Here is an 18,307-nt window from a genome sequence, read left to right on the forward strand (position 1 = left end):
CATGCCTTTTATTTAAGCCGATGGATTCCGGGATGCCTTTGTGATAGCAGCTTAATTTTTTACCCTAACCCCAACGCACTACTTTTAATTTGGACACTAAAAACTGTTATGATGTTTTCCCCTGGAGGAGTTGGACAATGACAATTCGCTCTTCCCTTCGTTCTTTCTGCTTCTTTGTATATTCTCAGTACCGCAAAAGTATCGGTCATTTAGTTAAAAAGCATAGTAAGATTAAAATTTAAAAGTCCGCATTTCTTGGGGCGCCTGGGTGGCTCTGCCGGTTGAGTGTCCGACTTTGGCTCAGGTCGTGATCTCGCAGTTCATGGGTTCGAGCCCCGCGTCCATCGGGCTCTCTGCTGACAGCTCGGAGCCTGGAGCCTGTTTCAGATTCTGTGTCTCCCTCTCTCTCTTTCCCTCCCCCGCTTGTGCTCGGTCTCTCTCTCTCAAAAATAAGTAAACATTTTTCAAAAGGGCTGCATTTCTTTGAACAGTCACAGTATGATATTGTCCCCACACAGTTCCAAAAGTTCACACTGGGCTTTTCTAATCAGAATACGGATTGTTTACGGCTTCTAGGAGGGTGGGAGTCATGGTAGGGTTAAGAGGTACACGGTCTGGCATGCCTGGGTTTGAGTTTAGGCTCTGGGGGGGGGTCTTGGACAATCAGCTTCACCTCCCTGGGCCTCGGTTTCCTTGTGTGTAAAATGGGAACCATACTAGCACTTCCTTCAAAGGAGAAGTCGGGAAGATTTGGTGAAATACACAGGATATTCGGTACAGAGTATCTGCTCACCAAACACTAGCTACTCATGCGTGACTGTGTTGGAGGAGTTGGAAGGGACGACAGGGCTGCCGTGGAGCAAACCGAAGCCCAGAGAGGTGGCCCGGCTGCCCCGCTCCTCACCTGGGCTCGCTGCAGCTTCTCTGTAGCCTCTGCTCGCGCCCGCTCCCCGTCGCCGGCCCGGCCCTGCACCTCCTGCAGCTGGGACTCCAGGCGGCGCCTCCGCTGCTCGCCCTCCTGACGCGAGGTCTGCAGGCTGCTCAGCTCTGCCCGTAGCTCAGACACCTCGGCCTCCAGGGCCATCCGGGTCTTCTCCCACGTACCTTTGCTCTGGCAAGGGAGAGAGACCGGCGAAGATTTATGCTTCCTCCCTCCACCGGGCAAACTCCTGCTTCAGGGTCTTGGCGCTGGCTGATCCCTCTGCCTGGAACGCCTCACCGGTCCTTAAATCCCCGGACACCTTCCTGCCCCGGGGCCTTTGCACTGGCTGTTCCGGCTGCCTGGAACATGCTTCCCTGTGGCGCCGGATGGCTCACCCCCCACCTCCTTCGGTTTTCCACTCAGATGTATATTTTCCCCAGTATATATCATGAATGTGTCGATATTGTTCAGTCTTTGCCTCTCCCGCTAACATGTGAGCTCCACCACAGAGAGCAGTCTGATACACTACGGGGTCCCCAGGACCACCCCCAGAACATGGTATTTGCTCCACGTTTGCCGAATGAAACGAAACGAGAGCAAAATGGACACATGAGGAAACACGAGCCGGCCTAGAACCAGGAAGCCCCTCCTCTGCTCCTGGCTCCCCCTCCCCCAGCCCCTCAGAAGCCCCCTTTCCTGTCCCAACCCACCCTCCGGGCCTGTTCCAGCTGTTCGGCCAGCTCTCCCAGGGCCTGGCCGTGGCGCTGTCTCAGCTCCTGCACCGCCACTTCGTGAACACGCGTCTCCTCCTCCAGAGCCTTCTTCAACTCCGTCACCTCCTGCTCCCTCTTGGACCTTGCGTTGAAGGAGGCAAACAGGGAACAGCATTTCAGAAGAGAGGCAGGGCCTTTGGGGGAGTCCTCTTGACAGCTGGGTGTGCCTCCTTTGATTGTTTCCCTTCAAGGAGGAGGACCTCACTCTACATTCCCTAACGGGTCTGGGTGGGAACCGTGGGAGGAGTGTGGCTTTGAGGGCGAACTCCTGCACATCCTTCAAAACCCTACCCAAAAGGCCCTTTCTCAAAGGAAGTCTTCCTGGACTTCCTCCACAGACACGGTTTAGGGGCTTTCTCTTTCCACCCACAATGCCCTGTGCTGCTCCCTTAGAGCACACTTTGTTCTCGATTGGGTCCCTTTGCCAGAATCTGCCGGGCAGTTCCCGGCAAACCCCTGTGTCTGACTCATCTCCTTCCCCCAGCTTGGCCCAGACTAGAAGCAGAGCTGACGTCCCATAATCTACTGGTGGATGGCTAAACCCTTTGCGTCCATGGAGGGCTCGCGCCCCAAGTCCTTCCCACCGCCCCTCGCCCCACCCCTGCCCCTCACAGACCCCGGCTGTGCCACCCACAGGGCAGCCCGGCCTCACCGGAGCTCCTGCTGCGCGTTGGTGGAGTCCAGCGTGTCCTCCAGCTCGCTCCGTAGCGCCTCCAGCTCCTCGCCCAGGTCCCTGCGCTGCTTCTCTGCCTTGGCCCTGGCCGCCCGCTCGGTCTCCAGGTCCTCCTGGGCCTCGGCCAGCCCTGCCTGGGCCTCCCGCAGGGATTTGAGCAGCTGGGCCCGGGCCCCGCCTTCCTCCTCCGCCCTGGGGGTGGACAGGGGCCACGGAGTTGGTACGGGGACAGGCAGAGGGCAGGGATGATTTCTGGGGGCGGGAGGGAGGCTTGGTGTGGATTTGGGGGCGGCCCCTCCCGGGGTGAAATCCCAGCTCAGCCCTTCGGCACATGCTCAGTACTCAGAGCCTCGGTTTTCTCAGCTGTAAAATGGGAATGACACCACGAGTAACCACAGGGACGCTTACCGAGCTCCTGCCACATATGACCCTTTGCTTTATCGTCTCATTTAATGACCACACCGAATGAGGAAACTGAGGTCCAGAGTGGGAAAATACTTGCCCAGGTCACACGGTCGGCGAGTGGCAGAGCTGACCCCAGCAGCCTGCCTCATGGCCCCCGTGAGACACGGCCTCTTGCAAAGAGAAGCCGAATGGAGGGGCAGCATGGACCGCGGGTGAAATCGCTCATGGGGCACCTGGGGGGCTCCCTCGTCAAGCATCTGACTTTGGCTCAGGTCATGATGTCATGGTTTTGTGAGTTCGAGTCCCACATGGGGTGAGCTTGAGCCCCACTTCTCTCTCCCTCTCTTCTTCTCTCTGCCCCTCATGGGATTCTTTCTTTCTCTCTCCCTCTCTCTTCCTCTCTCTCTCTCTCTCTCTCTCTGCCTCTAGCTCACTGGTGCCCTCTCTCTCTCCCTCTCAAAAGAAAGAAAGAAAGAAAGAAAGAAAGAAAGAAAGAAAGAAAGAAAGAAATTACACATGGAGTCATGCAGCCCAGGGTTTGTATCCCCTGCTCGGCCACCTGCCCTGGTTAAGTGACAACCTCTCTGAGCTGCAGGCTCCTGGTCCGTAAGAGGACACGACACCCCACTTCACGGAGCTGCTGGGAGGATGGCAATAAAAATAATCATAAGAGCACAAAAGGCTACATGTTGTGTGCTTCCTCTTATGTGGAACAGGCAAGTCCCATGTGAACAGGAAGCAGACTGGTGCGGGGTCTGCAGGAGGGGGTCACGGGCCGGGACTGCCTGACGGGTACTGGGCTTCCTTCTGGGGGAATGAACATGTTCTGGAACAATACAGAGGTGATGGTTGCACACAGTGTGAACCCACAAACGCCGCTGAATGGTACACTTCAAAACGGTCTTCTTATGGGGGCACCGGGCTGGCTCAGTCCGAGGAGCATGTGACTCGTGATCTCGGGGTCATGAGTTTGAGCCCCACAGCGGGTGTGGAGATTGTCTAAAAATAAAATCTTTTAGGAGCGTCTGGGTGGCTCAGTCCGTTGAGCATCTGACTTCGGCTCAGGTCATGATCTCACGGTTCATGAGTTTGCGCCCCGCGTCGGGCTCTGTGCTGACAGCTCGGATCCTGGAGCCTGCTTCGGGTTCTGTGTCTCCCTCTTTCTCTGCCCTTTACCTACTCACACTCTGTCTCTCTCTCTCTCTCTCAAAGATGAATAAACATTAAAAAAAAGTTTTTAAATAAAATCTTAAAAAAAAATAAAATGGTTACGTAAAATTACCCTCAATTAAAAAAAAAGAAAACATAACGAGAATGGGTGAATAAAATAAGGAAAAACAGTAACAGACACACTTCTTATTCTTATTTGATTCTTATTCTTATTCTTATTTGACCCCCACACTAACCTTAGAAGAAATCACTCCCGTTAAAAAAAAAATTTTTTTTGTTTTAATTTAGTGAGAGAGAGCATGCGTGGGGGAGGGACAGAGGGAGGGAGAGAGAGAGAGAATCCCAAGCAGGCTCCGAGCTGTCGCACAGAGCCCCGCACAGGGCTTGAACTCACGAGCTGTAAGATCATGACCTGAGCTGAAATCAAGAGTCTGACACAACCGACTGAGTCACCCAGGCACCTCCTGCAATCTCACCCATTCTACCCGACGAAGAAACCGAGGCCAGGGAGGCGATGCCCCAGGAGCGAGGTCAGGCGGGCAGAAGTGGGCGGGGCCCGAGCGTGAACCCCGGGGGCCAGACGACGGTGCGCGCTCTTAACCACGCACACAACCTCGCGCATCGCTGATGGTGAGACACACGCTTTTCCCCACGTTTTAACGTCTCTGACCCTGAGCTGCACCGATAACCGAGGGCTCTGCGACGGCGTGAAGCACAGCGGGTAAAAGGCATTCGCAATACCGACCACGGAATCTGGCGCACAGTAGGTGCTCCCTGATTGCGAATGCCCGTGATTCTAATAATGCGATTCCTCTCGCGGCCACAGCACTTGTCGGATCAGGGCTGATCCTGTTTCGCGCCCGGACCCCGGCAAGTTACTAGACCGGCGGGGCCTCGGTCCGCCCTCTCCTTGACCAGGCGGCCTTGTGGCTCTCGCCAGGTCCAGTTTACAGGAGGGGACACTGAGGCTCCGAGGGTGCGGGTGGAGGCTCCCCGGGGTGCCCGGCGCGCGTCACCGCCCCCCCGCACCTGGCCAGGGCGGCCTGCAGTTCCACTTCCTTTCGGCCCAGCTGGGCCCGCAGCTCCTCTGCGCGCTGCTGCTGCTCGGCCATCTGCTCCTGCAGCTCTGAGCTCTCCCCGTCCAGCCGCCGCTTCAGCTTCTCCAGCTCCTGGCGGCCCTTCTCCTCCTTCCGCAGGCGGTCTGGGGGCGGGAGTGGGGGGGTCATGCACCGGGGCGCCAGCCCCCAGCGCCCGGCGGCTCCTCGAGACCCGCGGCCCCGCCCCCGGCACTGGCCAGGGTGGGGGGAAAGCCACGGCAAGGCATCTCCCTCTGCGGCCCCCTCTTTCCAGCTTCCCAGACCCTGGGCCGGACCCCCAGGTGCCGTCCTCTCCTCCTCACCCCCAAGTGACGGCCCTGCTCCTGCTCAGTGCCTGTCTCTGCCCTGTCCTCCCCTCTCTGCCTCCGCAGCCTCCTCCTGCACCCTGTCCCTTCTGCTTCTGTGACTGAGTCCATAGCAAGGGGCAGAGAGCCCACCGTGTGTCTGAAACAGTGGGACGGTCAGAGAGAGAGGGTGACCCAAGACGCCAGGGAGAGAGCAAGAGAACGGCCCTCCAGAGTGACAGAAATAACCTAAGAGCTGGGAAGGCACCCAATCTGTCTCGAGCCATCTTTCCTGACCCCCATTTAACAGATTGGACCGCTGAGGCTCCATAGTGCAGGAGACTCACCCAACATCCACCCCGCACCTCATAACGCAGGAGGCTCCCCCATCGTCCCCACCCCCACCCTGTGCAGGTCCCCGCGGCTTCCCGGGGGCGGCGCTCACCCTCCATGTCCGCAATCGTGGCCTCGTATTTGAGTCGAAGCTTATTGAGGCTCTTGATCTTCTCCTCCTCCTCCGCCGCCTGCGACGAGAACTCGGCCAGACGCTCCTCCAGCAGCCTCCGCTCCTGAGGGACCGTGGGGAGTGTGGGGGCGGTCAGGACAGCCCCCCTCCACGCTCATCTCCACCCTTCCCTGAGCCTTCTGCTCCCAAACCCTTCCCTCCTCTCCCATCCCTCTTGGGTCCGCAGACCCGCCCACCCAGTAACCACCCAGTTAGTTCACACCCAGTTCAGACCCAGTAACCACCAGGTAGACGCCATGGTTCCATGCACCCCAGGCATTCATTGACCCGCCTCCCCACTCGTGGGCACTGAGGGTCCTTCCAATTCGTTTTTGCGACTGTAAACAACACTGCGCGAACATCCTTGCAGGGCGGGCGCACTCCAGGGCCTCCTGGATCCATACCGCTCAGAGTATGGTTTGCGGGCCAGCGGCATCGGCACCGAACGGGAGCTTTTTGGAAATGCTGCATGTCAGGCTGCACCCCAGACCCACGGGATCAGAATCTGCATTTTAACAAGCTTTCCATGGGATTCCTGCACACGTTAGCATTTGAGAAGTACTTTTCAAACCGTGAGTGGTTCTGGAAACCAATGCAGTGTGTTCGCGCTACCCTTAAAAAGAAAGAAATAGAGGGGCGCCTGGGTGGCTCCGTCAGTTGAGCGTCCGACTTTGGCTCAGGCCAAGATCTCACAGTTTGTGCGTTCGAGCCCTGCGTCGGGCTCTGTGCTGACAGCTCGGAGCCTGCAGCCTGCTTCGGATTCCGTGTCTCCCTCTCTCTGCCCCTCCCTCCCTCACGCTCTGTCTGTCTCTGTCTCTCAAAAATGAATAAACGTTAAAAAAAAATTTTTTTTAAGAAATTCAGGCTCTCCTGTGGGGACAGAAGCCACACAAAGGAGCACCGAGACACCAGACATCCACACCCAGCCACATCACAGTGACTGCCTAAGAGAGCCACGGCTGACCCACAGAAGGATGAGATGTAATGAAATGGTGCTTGTCTTCAGTCATGTGGCTCTGGGCGGGGGGGGGGGTCTTACGATCTATCCGTGATAGATAATGGCACACGGTAGTTGCTCAATAAATACCTGCTTGGGCAAAGGTATGAAGAGAAAGGGTCAAAGGGAGACACAGCTGAGCCTGCGAGCCGGAGACCCCTAGAGGTGGGGAAGACGGAGAGAGAGACCCACGCGCCCCCAGTGCGCCCACCGCCTTCTGCCCTTGGGGGCTCACAGGCCACTGACCTTGCTCAGCTTGGCATTCTGATCTTCTAAGAGTACCAGATCTTCCTCAAATTTCTTCAGCTTGGCCTCCGTGGTCACCTTCTCCAGCTGCAGCTTCTGCCGTGCCCCTTCCTCTGCCTCAAGGTGGTTCTCCAGCTCCTGGAGGGGGCGTGGGGAGGAGAGATCAGGACCCAGGGGTTAGGGTGTGATGTGATGGCTAGAGTGGAGGGGACGGTCCCAAGCCCCTACGGTTCGTGGCTCAGACAGGTCCACACTCTGGGCGAGGCTGGGAAGGATCAAGCCTCTACTGGTCTTCCCATTTTCATCCGTGAGCCCTGAGCCTTCACGGAGTACCCGGTGTGCGCCAGGCACCGTTCTAGGCACCGAGGGTAGATGAGAAATCTTTGTCCTTAGGAAATCACGTTCTTCTTCTTTTTTTAAGTTTATTTATTTATTTTTGAGAGAGACAGAGACGAGTGGGGGAAGAGCAGAGAGAGAGAGAGAGAGAGAATCTCAAGCAGGCTTCAAGCTGCCAGGGCAGAGCCTGATGCGGGGCTCGAACTCGCGAACCGCAAGGTCATGACTGGAGCGGAAACCGAGAGTCAGACGCTTAACTGACTGAGCCACCCAGGTGCCCCTGGAAATCGCGTTCTTGTGTGTGCATGAAGACTATAAACCAGAAACATAATGAACATATATATCCTAGAGATGGGCACTGTCCCCTGTGGCACCGCCCAGGCACATGTGGCAACGTGTGGTATGAGACCGGAAATTAAGGTTGTGGGACAGCATGGATGGATGTCAAGGGCATTACGCCAAGTAACGTAAGTCAGAGAGAGAAAGACCACCATACGATCTCATTCGTATGTGGATCTAAAAAACAAGAACAAAAACTGAGCTCACGGGTACACAGAACAGGTGGGTGGTTGCTGAGGGCGGAGTCTGGGGGAGGAAGAGCCAACGAAGGGGGTCAAAAGGTACGAACTTCTAGTTTTAAAGTAAATAAGTTCTAGGGATGTAACACACAGCGTGACTGTAGTTCATGGTACTGTATTGTGTATTTGAGACTTGCTAAGATAGTAGATCTGTTTTTTTTAATGTTTGTTTATTTTTGACAGACAGCATGAGTGCCAGAGAGAGAGGGGGACAGAGGATCCGAAGGGGGCTCTGCACGGTCAGCCCAGAGCCCGACGTGGGGCTCGAACTCACAAACCGTGAGATCGTGACCTGAGCGGAAGTCGGATGCTTAACTGACTGAGCCGCCCAGGTGCCCCTAAAATACTAGATCTTAAAAGTTTTCACAACAGAGGGGCACCTAGGGGTGGCTCAATCAGTTAAGCGTCTGACTTCCACTCAGGCCACGATCTCACAGCGCGTGAGTTCGAGCCCCGTGTCAGGTTCCGTGCTGACAGCTCAGAGCCTGGGGCCTGCTTCAGGTTCTGCGTCTCTGCCCCTCCCCCACTCACACTCCATCCCTCTCTCCTTCAAAACAAAATAAAAATTTTTTTAAGAAGTTCTCACACTGGAAAAAAATTTTTTTTGTTACTATGTAAGGTGCCGGACATTAACTAGATGGTGATCGCTTTGCAACATACGTGAATACTGACTCACCATGTCCTACACCTGAAGCTAATATTACACTGTATGTCCGTGAAACCTCCACTTTTTATAAAAGGGTTCAGTATTATGGGCTGCCTCGCTATCTGGTCTTGGAAGGACCCGTAATGGTCTGACCACACGTCTTCTGCCCACCCACCCTCCCCTGGCCCCATAACCCTCCGTATCACGGGGACCGGGCACAGCGCTGGCTTGTGCCCTCTTGGAGGACTAATTATTCAAACAAACCAATCACATCCCCCTGCAGGAACCAGGGGTCACCTCCACCTCTCGTTATGACACAGCCTGCCTCCCACGGCCGTGGCCTATTCATTCTATGCCTGAGTCCAACTCCTCTGTGGCTCTCTGAGGGTGCGGTGTCTGCCTCCCGCAGGCTGTATTTAATAAACCGCTGTCTTATCTGTCCCGAGTCTCCTGAAATGTGGTCAGTATGACTGAGGAACTGCCTTTACCAGCTCATTTAAATGTTATTTCGTTTAAATTTAAAAGCAGACACTCGGTGAATCACTGGGAAAAAATTTTAAGTATGGAATAACTCGGGTACCTAAATCTACCTTTTCAAACAAAGAAGTCATAAAACATAAACGCAGGTGAAGTTTCACTGCCAGTGAAAACTTAGCATCTGAATCCAAAGGTACCGTAAGTGTAAAACACACACTGGGTTTTGAAGGGGAACAATGACAGGGCAGCCAGCCTGGGAATGCAGCAGCCTAGAGACAAACGGAGCCAGGAGAGGGACAGAGAAAGAGTTCAAAGGCTAGCAGCTGGATCCAGCCATGCCTGAAGCTTATGCATTCTGGAGTCTCCCATTATTGGAACCAAAAAGAGAGAGAGAGAATTTTTTTTTTTTTTTGCTTAAGCCACTTTGAGTCGACTTTTCTGCAAATTCATGGCCCAAAGAGACAGGGGTTTGCAGAAGCCAAGGTTGCCAGGGTAGACAGACGGGCACGGGGAGGGGCGACCCGTGGGCACGCAGAGGCCGACCTGTATATGCTGCTGCAGTCTCTTCTTCTCGGTTTGCAGCTGGCGGCTGCACTCCTCCTCCTCGCCCACGCGGGCCTCCAGCTCCGACACCACCAGCTCCAGCTCCTGCTTGCGGGCTGCCAGCCGCCCGCGCGTCTCCTCGGCCTCGGCACACAGCTCTGCCTCTGCCCGCAGTTGCTCTGCTAGGCGGGCGCGCTCCTCTTCTAGCTGCGGGCAGGGTGGCAGGTCAGCGCTCAGCAGGCACTGCTCCCAGGACGGTCTCGGGGGAGCACCGGGTCCCTCCTGCCTCCTGATTCGCTTTGCTCTTTTTTTTTTAAGTTTATTTATTTTGAGAGAGAGAGACAGAGAGAGAGAGAGAGAGAGAGAGAGAGAGCACGAGCAGGGGAGGGGCAGAGTGAGAGGGAGAGAGAGGATCCCAAGGAAGCTCTACGCTGACAACGCAGAGCCCAGTGTGGGGCTCAAACTCACAAACCGTGAGATCATGACCGGAGCCGAAACCAAGAGTCAGAGGCTTAATCAACTGAGCCACCCAGGCACCCCTGCTTTGCTCTTTGATGCCTGGAGGGCCTTCCTCCAGGTCCCCATCTGGGGATGACCTCCATCCCCCCCGGGGTCACCAGGTCAGACCCCGGGGGGCTGCCCTCTCCTTCACCTCCTCACAGCCCATCCGTCCCCAGCCCTGTACCCACTGTCCCAGGACTCTCTCTGCCCTGCCCCCTCCTCTCTGGCCCCGCGGCCCCACAAGCTTAGGCCTTACTTATCCTCTCCCAGTGGACTCTCTCCCCAGGCTCCTCCCCAGCCTCCCTGCCTCCAGTCTCTCCCTCTCCAGTCCACCCTCCAAATAGGCCCAGAGAGGCCTTTCTACCATCTCACATTTCATTTAACACTCCTACGCCTAGAAATTGAACCAAAGGAAATAATTCAGCAAAAGCAAACAGAAAAACACTCAAGAAGGGGTTCACTTCACCATCACTTAGAAGCCACCAGAAAAGCTGGAAACCATGAAAAGTTGGCCGCCTGCACACCCTAGCCCTGCCCCAAGGCCGACCCCTGCCCTGCCCCGACGCTGGAGCCAGGCCCCCTGAGCATCCGGGTTCCGCAGGAGCCAGTCTCCCACCCCATACCCCGGCTGCACCCCAGGGCCCTGCCTCCTGCACATCACAGCCCAACAGCACCCCCACGGATTCCATTCAGCTCTGCCCCCACCCTCACCCCACAGCCCTCCGAGGCTCAGCTGGGAGCCCCGCCCCCAGGCCCTGGCTCCACCCGCGGCCCCGCCCCCACGCCCTGGCTCCACCCGCGGCCCCGCCCCCACGCCCTGGCTCCACCCGCGGCCCCGCCCCTTACCTGTGCCAGGCGGCCCTGGAGCTCGCCCACCTCGCGGGCGCTCTGCTGCTGCAGCTCCTGCACCTTCTGGAGCTCCTGGGCCCGCGCCTGCAGCACCTCATCCTGCCGCGTCACCTGCAGCAGCGGCTTCACCTGGGGGGAGGGGAGGGGAATGGCTGCTCCACTCGGCCCCGAACCGAGCAAGCAGGGCCCGCTTCCGGGTTCCAGTGGCGGCTCTGCCACCCGCCAGCTGTGTGGCCTCAGGCAGGCACAACAGTGTCCTCTGCCATCGGGGATGATAAGAGCCCCTGCCTCACAGGGTCTTTGCAATGGGTGTATGAGCTAACACTTGTGAAGCGCCTAGAACAGTCAGGGCCCCCCTCCCCCCCAGGCAAGCAGCGCTACACGGGTCCCCTTCTCTGCTGAACCAACCCTGGGGTACAAGAGACATCGGGGGCTGCTGGTCTGTAGCGCAACGTTTCCCAAAGTGTGTTCCGAGTCCCAGGTCCAGGGTGAGAGACGCGCTTGACACTGTGTGATCCGGGGGGGGCAGGACAGGTGCCACCCACACATGAACGACTAAAATGACAGGTTCACAGAACCGCCCTCCTCCTTGTTAGTAGGAGCCACTCTGATCATTTCTTTTTTTTATTATTAAGTTTATTTATTTATTCTGAGAGAGAGAGAGAGAGAGAGAGAGAGCACAAGTGGAGGAGGGACAGAGAGGGAGGGAGAGTCCCAAGCAGGCTCCGCAGTGACAGTGTATAGCCCAATGCTGGCCTCAAACTCACGAACTGCGAGATCATGGCCTGAGCCAAGATCAAGAGTCGGCCTCTTAAGGGGCAGAGCCACCCAGGCGCCCCCACTCTGATCATTTCTGTCCCACTGCTTTGTATCTGGTTCTTCTCCACTCTACCTGGTTCTTTAGTGTATCATATTCTTTTCTGTCCTAACCCATGGCATTTATCACGGCTGTAATTTTATACTCATAATTTTTAAAAATCATTTTCTTTTTTTAATGCTTACTCATTTTTAAAATTTTAAAATGTTTATTCATTTTTTGAGGGAGAGCGAGAGACAGAGAGAGAGCAGGGGAGGGGCAGAGAGAGAGAGAGGGAGACATAGAATCCGAAGCGGGCTCCAGGCTCTGAGCCGTCAGCACAGAGCCCAACATGGGGCTCGAACCCATGAGCTGTGAGATCATGACCTGGAGCCAAAGTCAGACGTTTAACCAATCGAGCCACCCAGGCACCCCTATTTATTTATTTTTGAGAGAGAGAGAGAGAGAGAGCACAAGCAGGGGAGGGGCACAGAGAAAGGGAGAGGGAGGGAGGGAGGGAGGGAGGGAGGGAGAGAGAGAGAGAGAGAGAGAGAGAGAGAGAGAGAGAATCCCAAGCAGGCTGATGTGTAGTGGGGAGTTCTGGGGTGGTCACATGACTCTAGCCATCCAAGGGCGAGTCAAACTCTGGAGATCTGCGGTAAGAAAGGACCACGGTGGCCTAGCTGGTTGGGGGACAAGTCTCAATCTGCTGGTGGCCCCCACGTGGAAAAGTCTGCAGGAGATCATCACGGAGGAAAAGCCAACTGGGAGGCACAGGATGTCACATACCTGACATCTTTATTCGGGCCCTTGTGCAATAAAGGGTTGGCTCAGCAGGCCTGGGTTGTCCAAACCCTGCACAAGAGTTTGAAAGGACTGGCCCCTGCCTGGCTCCTGGAAGATAATCTCCAAACTCTTGGAATATTCTGACTGATAAGAGTGACTTTGTTACCTGGGGGTCTTGGGCCACATGGTATAAACTTGACCTCTGGAGGGGCTGGAGACTGGGTAACTAAGGTCAACCACACGGAGGGTCAGCCATGCCTATGAGACTCACCCCCCCAATCTCAACCCCGGACACTGAGGCTCGGGAGAGCTTTCCTGGTCGGCAACAGCCCATATATGTGTCACACGTTGTTTCTGGAAGAATTAAGCAGTGTCCACAGAGGACAACTGGAAGCTTGTGCCTGGTCTCTCCTGAGCTCTGTTCTGTGCACCTTTTCCCTTTGCTGACTTTAATCTCTTTCCTTTCACAGTTATAAACCGGAACCACGTGTGTGATAAATAGCTTCTCTAAGTCCTGTGAGCCCTTCCAGTGAATCACTGATTCTGGGGCGGGGAGCCTTCGGGACCCCCCAACTCAGCCCTGGATCCTGAAGCTGTCCTGAATCTTTTATCTCTGCTGGTTTGAGTCAGATTTTTTTATTTTTGGTCACCTGCCACCCAAAGAATCCTGGCTAACAAAGGTTGGGCCAATGGATCCCATTTTACAGATACAGAAAGCCGAGGCCCAAACATAGAAGGCCACTTGGCCAAGCAGGCTTGGCCCCACGGTCCCGTCTCCTTGCTGCTCAGGCCACTTCCCCAGGTGCCCTCACCTTGATGAAGAGCCGCCACCACTGCCAGTGTCTCAGCTTGAGGTAAGCCGCGCAGTTCCGCTGCATGACCCTCAGGGCACTCTGCTGCTGCTGCCGCTTCTGGAAGGCTCTGGGTGGGGAGACGGCCAAGTGCGAGAGTGAAAGCTCGGCCCCTCCAGGCCCGTCCCCTTAGCAAGAGAGCAAAGCTCCCTTCAATTAGTCAACCATTATTTATTATTTTTTTTAATTTACTTTGAGTCAGAGACAGCATAAAAAAATAAATGTTTTAAAATTTATTTTGAGGGAGAGGCAGACAGAGGGAGGGAGAGAATCCCGAGCAGGCTCCACGCTGCCAACGCAGAGCCTGGTGCGGGGCTTGAACTCACGAAGCCGCGAGATCATAACCTGAGCCGAAATCAAAAGTCGGATGCGTAACCGACTGAGCCACCCTGGCGTCCCCATTAGTCAACCATTATTAAGTGCCTACTGTATGCAAGCACCGTTCTCTCATTGGCAGATCTATGTACAGTTTGTCGGTCCTTCTGCCCTTGACTCTCTCTGCTCTGTCTCCCCTCTCCGTCTGCACAGACAGGCCTCCTCTTCCCCCACCTGGACCCTTCCCCCAACCTCCCAGCCTCCAATCTCTTGCCTCCAGCCCATCCCCAACATGCCTCCCGAGGGATCTTTCGACACCCAGAGCTTACCCATCCCTTCTCTCTTCCTAGCCCTCCCACGGCTCCCCAGCATCCCTGGACAAGGCCCCCGCCCCACAGCCTGGCGTCTGGGGAGTCCCTTATTGTCTGATCCTCCCTCTGGGCCGTTTCAAGGGGGAAGGAGACTCCTGCAAACTTTTTGCGCTCCTGAAACACATCACGCTCTCATGTCACTGGGTCTCTGCACAAGCTGTCGCTCCTGCCTGGAGCACCTTTCCCGTCCTCATTCACCTGCCTGGTCATCCAGGGTGACCCGGAGCCATCCTGGCATACAGCTGGGTCTGCACACGGCACTTGTATGACCCCCGTCGAAGCGCATCCCACTCCAGACTGTGACGCTCTGTGCCCTGGTATGTCTCCCCCGCTCCAGACTGGGGTCCCCCGAGGCACTGGCCGGTAGGGTGACCGCCGTGACCCGGTTCGCCCGGGGCTTTCTTTGTTTTTGCACTGAAAATCACGCATCCTGGGGAACCTCCAGTGTCGGGCAAAGCAGGCTGGTCGGTCACCCTATGGCCAAGCCTAGATCTTCTCCATGTCCCGAGCACCACTCTGCACTGGACCTGGCCTGTCGGGGCCCTCAGGGACTGCAGAACCGAAAAGCCCAGGTATCTGGTGACTCTATCCCTCTTTGTTTCTCAGCCCTTCTGCCCTGTTGGAGGCCCCGACACCTGGAGCCATCTGGTCAACCCCTCCCTGCCCCGGGAGATGGCGTGGTGCCCTACCTGCGAGCTAGGTAACCCCGGGCAGCTGCCTGGAAGGACACGATGATGTCTGTGACCTTCAGGTCCCGTTCCTCTTCCAGCTGGGCCAGGACCCCTGCCCGGAAGAAGATCTTGCTCTGTCCCACACGGTAGAGGTTGGGGTCCAGTTCTAGGGCCTGGATCTGTGAGGGGTGACGAAGAGGAGGGGCGATGGGGGGAGGTCCCGGACCCCCTCTTCCACCACCTGGGACCCCGCACGTGCACACATCCACGCCTGCACCCCCAGGCAACGCCCCTCACTCACCATCTTCTCGCAGGCCTGTTTCCCATCCATAAAGCCCTTGGGGATGGCATTGGGCGTCAGGATCTCGTACCTGTGGGGGACGGGGGGGCGTTACAGCCAGGTGTCAATGAACTCCCGCCATGGCCCGGGGCTGGGCTCGGAGGGACCGACAGCGATAACAACAGGGACAGTAAGAAAAGCCAACATTTACGGAGCAGCACCCACGGGGCGGAGGCGTTACCACCGACAGCACTGGCAGTAAGAGCGCCACCTGGTGGACACCCGCCACGTGCTGATCGGGAGGGTTTCACCGCCCGACCAGCGGATCTCCCCGGGCGACTGCGAATAACAAACAGCTTGCTGCTTTGGAATATGTGTTGTTTGTCAGGCCCTGAGCTAAGTGCCCTACTGCACGGTCTTCCCAACTGCTAAGTGGGAACTTAGCAACTGAGAATAAAGCAGGATACGTTTCATAAACACATTCATGTCTGTCTTCAGAGCCCTTCCCCTGCTGTGCCCTTCCCTGGATCTCAATATTTCGTTAAAAAAAAAAATACACATTATATATACAATATGTATACACATAAACGTATATCATGGACATAATGTATGTTTTATATATATATATATATATATATATATATATTTTTTTAAGTTTATTTATTTTTTGAGAGAGAGAAAGCAGGGGAGGGGCAGAAAGACAGGGAGAGAGAGAATCCCAAGCAGGCTCCGTGCTGCGCGGAGCCCAATGGGGAGCTCGATCTCACGGACGGTGAGGTCATGACCTGAACCGAAACCAAGGGTCAGATGCTTAACCTGCTGAGCCACGCAGGCACCCTGAGGAACGAGGGTTTTTCACTGTATTTAAGTGGAATTTAAATTTGAAAACTGAAGCAGTGTAGGGGCGCCCGGGGGGCTCAGTTGGTTGTCCACCTCTTGGTTTTGGCTCAGGTCACGATCTCACGGTTCGTGAGCTCTAGACCCGGCTGGGCGCTGACGCTGCGGAAGCTGCTTGGGATTCTGTCTCTTCCTCTCTCTGGCCTTCGCCTGCTTGCACGCACTCTCTCTCTCAAAACAAATTATGAAAATTAAAAAAAAAAAAAAGCTGAAGCGGCGTAAAATATTTTTCTGTTAAACGCAACTTCACTGTTTTGCTAGGACTACATTTCAGAGCATCCGAACTTAAGGCACACTCCGGCTTTCGCAGACTTGGTAGAAAAAAAAAGAATGCACAGTATTTCACTACCACGTTTTTATATTGATTCATGTTAAAATTATCTAGTACCTTAGATGTAACCGGACTAAATAAAATATCTTGGTAACATTAATTTCACCTGTTTCTTTTTATTAGAAATATCGCTACTGGATAATTTTAAATTGTAGAGAAGCCTCACATTCTGCTCTTTGTAATGGTGCTGCTGTATACAGCTTGTGTGAAGTGTAATTTATGTTACAATATTTACTGTATTCTTTTTTTTTTTTAGAGAGAGAGAGAGGGCGTGAGCTGGGGAGAGGGGTAGACAAGGGGCGGGGGAGGGAGGGAGGCAGAGAGAATCTGAGGCGGGCTCCGCACCGTCAGCACAGAGCCTCCCTCAAGGCTGGATGTCACCAGCCCTGAGATCATGACCTGAGGGGAAACCAAGAAGTATCTGACGCATAACGGACTGGGCCACCCAGGCGCCCCTGGATTACTGGCTTCTTACACGCCAATATTTTCTGTTCTGTCCCGTTCTATTGCATTTGTAAAGAAATGCAGATTGCCCCGCGCCGATGGCAACATGGCAACGTATCATAAGGATTGCAACTTAACATAAGGCTCTATGCTTTTAGGGAAGGCACTGGTGGGAGGGGGGTACTGCTCTCCCATTCCACGGAGGAGAAAGCTGAGAACAGGAACCAGAGGAACTTGCCCGGAGTCCCCAGGCTCAGAAGTAGCCGGTAGGGGGGATGTGGGTGCAGACACGGTGGCCTCCAGACCCGAACCCCGCCCCACCGCCACCCCATCGCACTCACCGCTGCCGGAACTCCTGGAAGAGGATGCGGTTGGGGAAGCCCTGGCGGCAGATGCGGATGCCCTCCAGGACCCCATTGCAGCGCAGCTGGTCCAGCACCAGCCGAGGCTCCAGCTTCCCGGCCTGCGGAGAGCGGACACGGACACGCGGCGTCGGCGGCGGCCACACGGGGGCACCACTCGGGGGCCCGCAGCCGTCGGGGGACACGGGGGGGGGGGGCCCGCCCCCCACGACGCCGGCTCGGAAACGGTTTGCGATTTCATATGGTTCAACCTAGAATGTACTGAGCACCTACGCGTGCCGGTTTAGAAATGCCTGCTTTGGGGGGGGGGGGTCTCGACCAGCGGGAGAGGCCGACGATAAATGAGGTCAAGAAATCAATCCCTACTCAGCATGGGGGAAAAATAAAACGTTAAGTGCTAAGGAGAAAAGAGCAGCGCGGAGGGCGGGCGGGGAGTGGTGAATTTGCCCGGAGCATAGTCGGGGACCGGCCTCCCCGGGAAGGCGAGGAGTTGAATAAAACCCATACATCAGGGGCGCAGTCGGTTGAGCATCCCGCACTTTGATTTCCACTCATGATCTCATGGTTCCTGGGATCCAACCCCACCTGGGCTCTGAGACGACAGGGCAGCCCCTGCCTGGGATTCTCTCTCCCAATCTCAACCTCTCTCTCAACCTCTCTCTCAATCTCTCTCTCTCTCTCTCTCTCTCTCTCTCTCTCCATGCCCCTCCCCCTCAAAATAAATAAACATTAAAAAAAACCTTACATCATTATTTGGGGGTAGCTAACTTTCGTTGCTTTGTCTTTCCTTTTTTTTAATTGCTTCTAGAAAATCTAAACCATTTGAAAATTCGAACTCTACATTCTATTTTTATTTTTTATTTCTTTGTTTTCGAGAGAGAGCGCAAGTGAGCAGGGGAGAGGGGCAGAGGGAGACAGAGAGAGAATCCCAAGCGGGCTTCACACTCAGCATGGAGCCCGATGTGGGGCTTGATCCCACAACCGCAGGATCATTCTTGTTGAAAGCAAGGGTCAGACGCTCAACCGACTGAGCCCCCCGGGGAACCCCCAAACTCTACATTCTAAAAGAGAACTCTTGCCTTGCTTTGCCCAGGCCCCCAGAGCGAGCCACAGAGTTCCCAGTTTCTTTTTTTTTTTTTTTTTTAATTTTTTTTTCAACATTTTTTATTTATTTTTGGGACAGAGAGAGACAGAGCATGAA

The 18,307-nt window shown here is 55.3% G+C and overlaps 1 protein-coding gene across 1 annotated transcript in view; it reads right to left on the reverse strand.

The window, feature by feature from the left end:
* The window catches only part of MYH14 (myosin heavy chain 14), a 91,463-nt gene that overhangs the window by 26,887 nt on the left and 46,269 nt on the right, over positions 1-18,307 (reverse strand). The window contains exons 14-25 of the mRNA XM_049622297.1: positions 17,086-17,207; positions 15,094-15,163; positions 14,811-14,971; positions 13,397-13,505; positions 11,000-11,131; positions 9,653-9,859; positions 7,073-7,210; positions 5,770-5,893; positions 4,973-5,144; positions 2,348-2,560; positions 1,633-1,777; positions 905-1,111 (exon numbers count right to left, since the gene is read on the reverse strand). Of these exons, the coding sequence (XP_049478254.1) occupies positions 905-1,111; positions 1,633-1,777; positions 2,348-2,560; positions 4,973-5,144; positions 5,770-5,893; positions 7,073-7,210; positions 9,653-9,859; positions 11,000-11,131; positions 13,397-13,505; positions 14,811-14,971; positions 15,094-15,163; positions 17,086-17,207 (1,800 nt within the window). The remainder of the gene's footprint in view (positions 1-904; positions 1,112-1,632; positions 1,778-2,347; positions 2,561-4,972; positions 5,145-5,769; positions 5,894-7,072; positions 7,211-9,652; positions 9,860-10,999; positions 11,132-13,396; positions 13,506-14,810; positions 14,972-15,093; positions 15,164-17,085; positions 17,208-18,307) is intronic.

This window comes from Panthera uncia (genome assembly GCF_023721935.1).
Source record: "Panthera uncia isolate 11264 chromosome E2 unlocalized genomic scaffold, Puncia_PCG_1.0 HiC_scaffold_19, whole genome shotgun sequence".
NCBI lineage: Eukaryota > Metazoa > Chordata > Mammalia > Carnivora > Felidae > Panthera > Panthera uncia.